This window comes from Solenopsis invicta, chromosome 4, assembly GCF_016802725.1.
Source record: "Solenopsis invicta isolate M01_SB chromosome 4, UNIL_Sinv_3.0, whole genome shotgun sequence".
Classification (NCBI taxonomy): domain Eukaryota; kingdom Metazoa; phylum Arthropoda; class Insecta; order Hymenoptera; family Formicidae; genus Solenopsis; species Solenopsis invicta.
The window spans coordinates 19,905,928-19,918,230 of NC_052667.1; the positions used below are offsets into that span (position 1 = coordinate 19,905,928).

A 12,303-nucleotide genomic window follows, 5' to 3' on the forward strand; every position below is an offset into this window, starting at 1 on the left:
CTTCATTCTAGAAAACGTTAATTAAGCCAAAAAAAAGAAAATTCGAATATTTTGAAAATTAAGCATTTTGGCAACTCCGCATTTATGAATTCAACTACATTTATTTAGCATTACGCACCTGTAAAAATTTATAGAAATCAAACTTCTTTAACCTTCTAAAGTTGAGCTCAATTTGGGCAAGTTTTTTTAATAGCGAAAACAATGTAAAATTAACAACAATTTGTGAGAAATAAACGAACATTAAATTAATTTTCCATTGACTCAATTTATTTTCAATGCAATTAATAAACACAGATACTTCCAGGGTGATTTGGAAATACGTCAGGATTAAATAAAAAGATATAACCAACTGTGTAGAGTGTTAAAAGATCTTCAAGTTTGTAGGTTTATAATTATTGATTGTGAAAAGTTGTAATTGTGAAATCGCGCGTGACTTAATTACAATGAGATAAATAATCAAATGAATGCTACATTTGAGACAGTATACGTAATTGAGCATCATGTTCTTCAATAATAACTTATAGGTTTTATTCACATAAAGCTAGATGATATATAATATTGAAAGAAATCGAGACACAGATTTCCTTATCAGCAATAATTTCATATTAATATATTTTACAGAAAAAATTCAGAGAAATTTCTCTTTAAATTATCTTAAAATTTCTTTGCTTATTTCTTTTTATTATGTTAAAAATTTATCTTCAGTTTCTTCTAAAATTTTTTGTAGATAGGTCTTACAAAGAAATTGTCGAATAATTTTTTAGCAGTATTCTTTGTAAATTCTTTAAAAACTTGTCAGAGTTCTTTCTATAGTTTTGTCTTTTGTTTCTCTTCAATTTCTTTGCAAAGAGATTTCATTCAGAACATTATTTTGGGCGCCACACTACGATGGTGTAATCGTTTGATGTCGTGAGTGTACCGTTTAGATAACTCATCTGCAAAATAAAAAAATTAAAAAAATATAAAAATATATTCTATTTTTTGAAAAAATATACATTTACGTATGTATAATAACGTAATTATTATGTACAGGATATTCAGCAACAGGTGAGAGAAAACTTAAGTGGTGATAAAATAAGATAAAGATCAAGAATAATCAAATTACGATTAAGGTTTTGTTTCTTAATTGTAAATACTTAAATATTCCTATGTCTTAGACAATTATATATGTAAATTTTTAAACATTTTCTTAACTACAAAACCAAGAATAATACACAATTTTGATAGCATTATTTTTTAATTATTATATCTTTATATTTACGTGTTTTTCAACATTTTATTATACGAATGTTTAAACAATTATAATTAAAAAATAAAATTTTAAATGCAATTTTGTTTTTCTTGATTTTTGTCTTATTACATCATTTAGAATTAAAAATTTTCTCCCATTTGTTTCCAAACTCTGTATATAACATAAATATATATAACATCTAGCTACATTCATAGGTTATTATAGTTTAGAAAAACCTATAATAGCTATAAGAATGTCGTCAATTTTCAAAATTTGATTAATGCTGTTTTGTGCAAATTTTCAATATTATCATATTATTTGAGTCAATATGATCAAAAAATGTAAAAAAGCAAACGATATTCACAAAAGAAAAGTTGCATTAATAGACAAAATTATCAGAACGCTATATCTTAAACATTATTTTTTAAATAAAATATTAATAAAACAGTAAAATTTCTTTTTTATTTAAAAAGAACTCAAAAGGCTTAATGTTCACCAAATAATGATGAAATCTGATTTTAAAATTTAATTATAAGTACAAATTTAATTTTCAAACTGCATTTCTGACTATATGTATATAAATACGTTCAATAAATTTTTTCCTGAAAGTCAACAATGCAACACTTTATACAAATTTTTCACGTATATGTTACTCACACTTTTAATCTCATGATAGAACGGTGAATACAAAGTAGCAATTGATTCTGACGGATCCATAAGGCTCGAAACGTAGCAATATCCCGTGGTGCTCGTTATCAAACATCCTTGCGTCAGATGCATCCCTGTTATATAATCTGAATACCCATCGGAAATAAATTTTGCCAACTGAAAACCGTTCTTTGGATTTAGCACGTGCACCATGCCTTTCGTGTCCCCAACGCAAATCCACTCCTTTTGCATGCTCATGCATGTGGCTTCATTTGGAAACTGAAATGTATATCCACGATATAATAATATTTGTTTTAACATTAACGGCATTAGGGAATCGTAAAATAAATTAAGGACATTTTTTTATTAAAAGATATTTTTGAATAATGAAATACTTTCATATATAACTAAATATATATCAAAATGGTACACATTTTTTCTGTTATTAGCACACACTTTTGTTAAAGTACTTAAAAACTTAGTCATACATATAGATCTGCAAATAATTTTGTTAAACCAAGATTATGCAAAACGATAAGAAATGTTACATAAAGTTTTGATATTTTGGTTTGAGCGTCTTGCACAATTATTTTGATATCAACAAACTAACGAAACTATTTCAAGATTTTTATACAGCTAAATTAAAAAGAAATACTTTAGAAAAATCTTTCTTCACCGCGGTGAAATCATCCTTTGTTTTTTTTCTATATCCGTGTATATTTTAATTATTTAAACTCTTTAAAATTATGTAAAAATCTAATTCAAAATTTTAATAAAAACTTGTCGATAATATTTGAAATTTTACTTTTTCTGAGGATCTTAAAAATATGGAATAAAATTACTGTAATAGTCTTCATGGTCCTCTCGGCCCTTTGATCCCAAACGCACACCGTTTCGTTGAGAGACAAGATGTATTCCGAGTCCATAGCAAGCTTTTTCACGGGTTTGTTGTTCGGCCGGTAGTTTCTAATCGGCTTGTGTCCTAATCTCGAATCAAACAAAAATACGCTCCCGCGTTCCGAGCCTGTCGCAAAGAGAGATTGCTTTGGACACGAGGATATGCATTTCGTGCAATTCAGCTCATTCCTAGAATGTTTGATATTGATAGAAAACGATACGACCTAATTGATAATATTGATAAAAATTTCGGTCTGACGAGTGTGATCTATAGAATTGAGTTTCCGAATCATTTGTCGACAAGCGAGATACGGAAAGTGGTACGTGCATTTTAAGTAATATATATCTTTTTTATCGCGAACCGACCGAAACAAGTAGTCTTTTGTTATCACGTACGTGTTATACGTTGTTAGCTGGACGAAGCCGGTGTCCGTGAGCATACACGACTTGACGGTCTGGTTCCAGCTGCAACTGTAGATTGTGTTGTCTATCGCCGTCAGATCCAAAATTTCTGTGTTATGCACGAAATCGATGCGAACGGGGTTTGCTTTGATTTTTTGTCTAAAACAGGAATCCCCAATGTCGTGAGAGAGTAGCTCTTCGTGCGATGGAATTTTCCAGGAAAGCAGACTGTAATAACTCCCGGCTACTATACAAGTGGTCCCATCCTAAGCATTAAAATCGTCAGCATTATATTGTTGTCTACGGGAAGAAATATCCACCCAAGAACAGATTATATCAAAATAACATTAAAATAAATCATGATTGATTGAAAAGTGACTTTTAATACGAGATTACTACTTATATCTTTCTAACGTTAATATTCTGAGTAAAAGTTCATTCACATAATTCAAAACTTTATACACTTTTATGAATATTTTTCTCTTTATACGTTACAAGATACTAAAATAACTGCACCAGCATTTAATGTAAAAAACCTTATTAAACATTATTTTAAATTATCAATACTTTAAAAATAAAACTATACTAAACCTTAATTAGCTTAAAATGTACATATAGTTGCGCTCTAATAACAGTTTAAAAAGTTTTGTACAAAAGTTGATTCTGACTGATTTTTCACATTGAATCCTAATCTATCATCAAAATTCCCAAATTCCACTTTAAGATATAAAAATTTTTTTAATATACAATATTATGAGGTTTTATTGAATTTTTAAAAACAAATCAGAATTATTGAGCTTTTAATTCGTTTTTCTACATGAAAGTCATGTAGATATTATAGGCAAATTTTCATATTTCTGTAAATATGCAGTCTTCTATTTTATTCCTCTTCGTTTCTCCATTGCACATATTTTAAATTCTTTACTAAAAGATATAATGTTCGATTAAAAAGTTTTTATTTCTATAACATAAAATCTCAAAATATAATATGATATTCACACGTTATTAAAAAAATCTTTAAACTCGCGTTGAATTGCATTTTCAATTTCTTTCATTCTTTATTTAAAAATCTTTACTTTCTCCGTCTTCTTTAATTCCTTTCTCTTATCTATTTGTTTCTATTTCATTACCATTTAAATGCTAATAGATGCATTAATGCCTCCTTAAAAATTGAGACGATCGAATAATAAATTAGTTATTATAAATTATTTATTATTATGTATAACAAATAATTATTATTTATAGTAATTATAATTGTAATGGAAGGGCCCCAACTGCCTATAAACCGATTGCTTACAGCATTGATAGCCAGTCGCAGCTAGGTCTTCGTGCTTGTATCGTTTATGTGACTTTATATATTTTTCTCCAGTTCAATGAACTGCGCGCCAAATTAATTTTTAGTCATAACACAATTTTACATTGAAAATATCACGTATTATTAAACATTAACACCCGCCCCCCCCCGAAAAGCCTGGCTGAGGTGATATTTTTTGCAATATTTTCTTTACAGTTTTTTTTATGAGGGAAAAGGGTTAATGTTTAATAATACGTGATATTTTAAATTTAGAATTGTGTTCTGACTGAAAATTATTTTAGCGCGCAATTCATTGAACTTAACGAAAGTATATAAAATCACATAAACAATACAAACACGAAGACCTAGCTGCGACCGTAGAAGGCATTCTTTTTTAACTAAATTTTTATTCAAACAAATAATGTTTTGTATAACCATATGTTATTTCAATGAAACAAATTTCAATAAATAGGAATGCTGAATCTAAATAGGCCTTTTTCTGTGTACGAAAGATTTGTAGGCAAACGTGCGTTGGCTATCGATGCTGTAGGCAATTGGAGCTCTCCCATTTTTTCAATAACGTATATTGAACTGATCTACCAGTTATATACACGTATCAGCACAAGTTGTTCACAGGTCATCACGAGAGAATTCGTAGCGATTACAGAGATCAAGCAACGTTTAGCGGAGTCTTGACTTGAATGAGTGACCGCTTGGAAATTTCCAAAAAAAATATTCCTAAGAATAGAATTTTTCTTGCAAAAATTTTTTAAAAATATTATATTATAAAATATTATTTCGTTCATTGAGATTATGTGGTATAATATATTTATGCGGATATTTCAAACAAATTTTAGATGATTTTATTTAATCATATATGACCATGGCTTTATATGGCTAAAATTCATATATGAGCATATAATATTATTTCCTGTATGAACATATAAGAGGTTTTTTCTCTGAGTTAATCCATTCTAAATGAATTTTTTCAAAAAAATGTATAAAATTTTAAAAATGCGCCGATTATAAGGAGAATATGTTACTCTTTGAAATAACTGCTGTACTACTGTTAACAGATAAAACACAAGTTATAGTATTTTTATTTTTTAAATAAAAGTAGTGGTTTCTTTAATTTCTTTTTGAATAAAATTAAACTGGTACTATCTGTGTATTTCTATTAAAAAATCTATTCTAATTCAAGTGGAAGTATTTAATTGAAAAAAATTTCAATGAAATATACATATAATCTCAAAGAATTAACCTCCAGGCACCCTTTTTTAGGATTATCTTTTTGAAACTCTTTGCCCTCCGACGCCATTTTTAACAAAACGACAAATGATATTTGACGTTATAGTCTTTTAACATAACCAACAAGGCTACTAGATGGCACTAATAAAATATTTCGGTGTTACCATTTTAAACGCAGACCTCAGAATTATTTTTTTCTTACGTACTATGTATAGTACAAACGTACCCAGGAGGTTAAAGAAGAAACAGAAATACAAAATTTTATTAAAATAAAAAATTTTTAATCTACAAAAACTTGGCGCTGCTAGATGACTAAATATAACGTGTGTTTTGTAATAATAAAATAATAATTTCTTTTAAGGTCAAAATATTGAACAATAAATTATAACAAGCCACAAATAAGGTTGAGTGGAACAAAATAAAAATTTTACAATAATACTTTAAAATTTAAAGTTTCTCTATATACAGATTTCTTATACAATTATGTATATAAATATGTTTCGGATTTACATGTCCGTCTTCAGTATGTTACAATTCCGATAATGTTGTAAAATATAATAGTTATAGTTACTTAGAAAATTATAATGACTTACAATGTTACTTAAATGTTAAATTTAATCTTCAACTTACTTTGCATAATTACTTTTGTAATGCATACCTTACAAGTGTTACATTTATGGCATTCTTTCTTAAATCAATTCCTCTCATGACTTATCTAACTGCTCCAAGTTTTTGTAGTTTAAAAATTTTTTATTTCAATAAAATTTTATATTCCTGTTTTCTCTTTAATTCGTTGAGATTATATGTGATATATTCCGTTAAAACTTTTTACAATTAAATAAATCCACTTAGGTTAGAATAGATTTTTCATTAAAAATACATAGATAATACCACACAGATTGCACTTGCATTTTATTTGTTAAAAGTAGTACAGCAGTTATTTCACAAAGCAATATAATTTACCTTATAATTTGCGCATTGTAAAGATTTCATACATTTTTTTGAAAAAATACATTTATATTAGATTGAATTTGAGATACTTATTTTTTAGACTATACTATTTATGTTGAAATAGGAAGATTTTTCAATGATAATACAGAAATAGTATTATTTAGACTTGGATTTTGCAGAAAATAAGAAAGATTTAAGAGATACACACACACGCACGCAAGCACGCACGCACTCTCTCTCTCTCTCTCTCTCTCTCTCTTCCTCTCTCAGTTGGCGCCTTTTTTTACTTTTTTATTGAAAAAGTAATTTTGTACTGTAATACTACTTACGTGCATCTGTAGCACTGTGTTACTAGTGTTTTTTACGTTGATAAACAGTTCGTCCATGGACTCCTTTTCCCATCGATTCCATAGCGCTGTTTGTTTTTTAATGGCGAGGTAAGATAATTTCATGTATTGTTCGTCGGGTCTTGCTGAAATGAAAGTGACTGCTCTTATCAAAGGAATATGAAGCTCATTCGTATAAAATTAATTATAACAAAATAATTATAAATACAATTAACTTGAATCAAGTACAAACTACAAGATTCCTAATCGAGAAATCTATTAATATTCTTACTTTGTGTATTTCAGGTTAATGCATTAAATAGATCCAGTTAATATGATTTGTAATTGCTGTACAATTTGAAAGTAATACTTTATATAATATATTATTCGTAATATTTATATCATAATTATTATACTTGTATTTAAGTATTGCTTTCTTTTATGTAATGTAAATACGCAAATGTATATATTATTAACATAACGAATATGTGATATTCAATATAGAATTTAAACATTGGAACCATATTGTAGGTGTTGTACACAAAGTAATTAATTATATGATAATATAAATATACCATTATCGTTACATTTGAAAAAGAGTGAAATTGTAATATAACTATAACATTAATGCAACTTTCATGTTATATAAAATGTGATACTGAAACTTATATCTGTATAAATATAGTGAACACAAAACTGCAGTATCTACTGGAGAGCTGTTTAAATAAGATTGACTTTTTATCAATAAAAAATGTATAATATATTTTATGAAACTTGTGTTATTTTGGTTATCTTTTCAAGACAAACAAGTGTGAAATGTTACAAGATAAAGTGTAATCGCGATGTGAGGAAGTGATCTGCAACCTGTAAAGAGTGTTCATTAATGGTTTTATATACCTTCTACCATAAGAATGCACCTTATAACTATGACTTACCGACTACACTCTATGTAATTTATATGGAGTGAAGTCGGTTATTCACCTCTTACAGTAAAAGGTGTATACAGCCATTAATAAACACCCTGTATGTGCATATCTAAGTTTAAACAGCACACCTGCTGAAACGGTACACAGATGGTGTTTTATTTACTATATACAAAGTGTGAGTGTGGTCATGCAATGCGTAAGGGTAATATCAATTCAAACTAACTTGGAAACAAGAACGGACTGTAACGAGCATTCGGCCACGTACGGATAATTTGATACTTCCATAATAAGTTATCTTTTATAATTTTATAAAACTTTTTGCACACAAGGCTTAAACTGTGTGCCAAGGTCCCCGCATCCACAAAAGAGCATACATGCAGAAAAATCTGAAATGCAGGCAGAATAAAAATATTAAACACACGTCCGAAATAAACGCAACATTGTGGGTGGAAGACAGAGGAAGAGGGAGCGTCTAATACCGTCACTGGTTAAACATTCTTTCCTCCGTTGATAAACAACTAGTAACGAGATCGACAATAAAGGCTGTTCTACAATAAATTGCAAACGCTTCATCGCCAGTTGCAAAAAATGGCAACTAGCTATTTCCGGTGGCGCCGGCTGTCGCGGTTGCCAAACGAGAGTTGGCCAACTTTTAACTTTGGCAACAGCAACTGGCGATCGTACCATCTTAGCCCTATAAAGTGAACTGAAAGAGCGTGGCGGAGCGCGACAAGAATCACGACAAATGTAATTTGTGGTAGGACAATTTTCGGTAGTGATACCTTGAACGTCTGGTGCTCACATATCTCGCTTAACCAAACATTCAATTTGCATCTTTCGAGAATCTCGATATTCAAACGCAAATTAGGCGTTGAAATTATTTATAACTTGTGACTGGAAACTAGCCACTCGCGAATTGCAACTACGCTTTGCAACTCATTGTAGACCAGTCTTAAGTGACAAGGGCGATTTATAGAAAAAACGGACTTATACGCGCGCGTACGTGAAACACGAGACTGAGAAATCAGAGGACTGTTTCTTTTTTTTTCCTCCATGCAAACCTCAATCGGGAGATCCTGCAGTGACAGTTTGTCTTGCTGTTTTTCTTGCTGTTTTTCTATGTTTTTCTTGCTGCTTTTCTTGTTGTTCTTCTTGGTGTTCTTCTTGCGTGCATTCTTTCTTGCATTTTTGCGTGAATTCTTGCTCTTCTTCTTCCGTGCATTCTTGCTTGCTTTCTGGTTATTCATTTTTCTTCACGCCAGTGCCGGATCAAGGAACTTTTAAGACTGAAGCGCTAAAAATTTTCGGGCCCCTTATCTTCTTGAAAAAAAATACAAACCATCAGAAAATAAACATTTATAAATTTATTTGTTACTTAATAAAATAAACATAAGAACTCATAATAAAAATAAAAAAGAGTAATAAAGTAATAAAAATAGTTTTACTTAAACTATAAATGAATATATTTTTTTCTTGCTTTCTTTAAAGCAAAGTCTTTTATAATATCATCACATTTAATACTGTCCATACTTTTGCTCTCTATGTATAGCAAAGAAAGAGCATCCAGTCTAGTTTGTCCCATAGTCGATTTTAAGTAATTTTTTATTCTTTTTAAGGTGGAAAACGATCTCTCTGCAGAGGCATTGGATAACGGGATTGTTAAATAAATTTCCAGCAAAGTAATAATATTAGGAAATGTTGATCTAACATTTTGCGCTTGTTTTAATTTTTGATAAATAGTTTCTGAATTAGTGTTTTTACATAAAATTTGGAAATGTTGAAACTCATCTTTTAAATTTACTGTTTCAATATCTCCTTCATATTTTGCAGAGAGATTTGTTAAAGATTCATCGATGATCTTGTCATCGTTTGTAAAAAAGCATTTAAAAGAGGATTCAACTTCTGAATATGATTCCAGTCTTCTTCTTATTTCCTGTGCTAAACCGTCACAAATAACATAAAATACATTTATTTTAAAATTTTGACGCCCTCTCAATTCAATTTCATTTTCTTTGGTTTCATTTTCAGATATTTTTCTTTTTTTTATTCTCTTTGTTTCGTCTTTACACTGTGCATCATTTCCAATCATTAATTTGGCCGTACGTTCTAATTCATCGAATTTTTCTCTAAACTCATTAACAAAGATAGCAAGTGATTCTAAAAGTTGAACTCCAGCGGTAAGGGTTAATGTTGGACTTTCCAGAGTCTTACTTGTTGCATTTATTCTCTCCAATAATTTGGACCATATAACCGTTAAAAGCATGGTTTCAAAAATTTCCATCTTTTTGGACAGAGACAAAGCTTCACTTCTGGTTGAAGGTTTTTCATGTTCATCCTGAGCAAAATTCGTGAAAATATTTTGAATAGATTTATAATTTTTATTTAAAGCATGTACTGCACTATGTCGAGCAGACCATCTAGTATCGCTTAATCTTTTTGGAACGGGACTACAGTTTTCTTTTAATTTTTGCCATCTATGTGTTGACGAAGAAAAAAATGTATATATATTTTGAACTAAATTAAAATAATCAACGGCTTGGAAACAAGTCTCACAGGCAAAATTAAGAATCAAATTAAGAGAATGATTAGCACAGGGTATATAAACAGCAGTAGGAGATATAGTTTTTATTCTTGCTTGCAAACCGTTGTATTTCCCTGACATGTTAGCAGCATTGTCGTAGCTTTGACCACGACAATTTTCAATGTCAAGTCCCAATTGTTTGATATTATTTAAAACAATCTCTTGTAAATATTCGGCAGTATGTTTTTCAATTTTAAGAAACCCCATAAATCTTTCTACTATTTGTCCTTCATGTACATACCTTACAATAAAAGTTAATTGGTTACAATGACTTATGTCCGGAGTGGAATCAATTATAATTGAAAAATATTTTGCAGTTTTAATTTCAGCCGTAAAAGCATCAAGTAGTTTATCTTTCATCAATTGAATAAATTCTTCACATATATGATGAGATAAATAACTGGTAGAACCCTTTCCTTGATTTCCGTAGCGGCGTAGATGTTCAGCTAAGAAATCGTCGAATTCGGCAAGATACACTAAACAGCTTAAATAATTGCCTCTTTAACGACTTTCAAGATTTTCATCAGATCCCCGAAAAGCTAGACCTTGTCTGGAAAGTAATCTGACTGTGGCCAATATACGCTTTAGGACCTTTTCCCAGTATTGTTCTTCTTCCTGAATTTGATGCCTTAATTTTGTGTCTACTGCTCCGACTAGAGATGTTCTCGTAGCTAATGTTACCATAGCGCTTAAATGAGATTTAGTTTCTTCATGATTTTTAAGCGTCCTTGTGAGATTTTTCCAATCATTATAGCCGGAATTACTTAAAGATGTAATTTCCTTCGAAAATAATTTACAGGGATAACAGTACACAGATTTGGTATGCGAATCATATATATATTAGCCATTCTCTTTTTACTTTCTCTCCATTTGGTTTAAGGCGATAAAAATCGGATTCTTTTAAACATCTGTAATAAGTACGACTGCCATCTTTGTATACTTTTCCTGTATCTTCGATAGTATCGCTCTTTGGTTTATTCGTAACTATACTTTTTATAAATTTATCAGTCCTAATAATTTCAGCAGACCATTCAGATACTTTGAGAAACTTCTTAATTTTATCATTATTTATTATTTCTTCTTCTTGAAGTTCTTGTATTACTTGTTGACTAGCTTCGTCCTTCTTTTTCTTTTGGATATTTCTATTAATATCAGTCTCGATAGATTTAGGTACTTTACTCGATGCAGATATAAAAGAACAATCAGGATCCCCAATTTCTGCATAGTAAAAAACATATTGTATTTTTGTTAAAACCGATGCTTGTTAAAATTTTTGTGTTGAATTTTTAACATATCCAACTGTTAGTTTAACATAACGTGAATATGTTATTTGAACATTCTGTGTTAAATTAATATTTAACATCTCTTAGCGTCAAAATAACACTATTTGTGAGCGAATAAATACATAGCATAAAAATAATGTAGTTTTAAAACATAAAGTCTGAGATGAATGAATAAAATATACGTGTCAACATATTACAAATGTTAACTTTACTGAAGAAATATGTTTTCACATTCTGTTTCCAAACTGTGTCGAAGAGTTACATCTTTTGTGTTAATTCTTTACATAATATTTATGTTACTTTCTAGCATATTCATCTCGTGTTAAATTAATACAAAAATTTGAGTGAACCGTTTGGGACATATGAGATATGTTAAATTTAACACAAATCTTTAACTGCTTTTTTTAACTGTGACAATAAATGTTTACTCGTTTCGTTGATCATTTGTTCGTCTTCGCTTTTTTCTGAATCTGATATCCTTTCATGATCTTTTTCATGATCTTCATTATCTTTCGC

At 29.5% G+C, this 12,303-nt stretch overlaps 1 protein-coding gene across 1 annotated transcript in view; it reads right to left on the reverse strand.

Moving 5' to 3' along the window:
- Positions 1-845: 845 nt before the first annotated feature.
- Positions 846-12,303, reverse strand: part of LOC105202982 (F-box/WD repeat-containing protein 9) — a 37,956-nt gene continuing 26,498 nt past the window's right edge. Inside the window, exons 2-8 of the mRNA XM_039447911.1 lie at positions 8,985-9,240; positions 8,147-8,309; positions 7,001-7,143; positions 3,173-3,444; positions 2,722-2,965; positions 1,889-2,158; positions 846-935 (exon numbers count right to left, since the gene is read on the reverse strand). Of these exons, the coding sequence (XP_039303845.1) occupies positions 867-935; positions 1,889-2,158; positions 2,722-2,965; positions 3,173-3,444; positions 7,001-7,143; positions 8,147-8,309; positions 8,985-9,170 (1,347 nt within the window). The 5' untranslated portion in view covers positions 9,171-9,240 and the 3' untranslated portion in view covers positions 846-866. The remainder of the gene's footprint in view (positions 936-1,888; positions 2,159-2,721; positions 2,966-3,172; positions 3,445-7,000; positions 7,144-8,146; positions 8,310-8,984; positions 9,241-12,303) is intronic.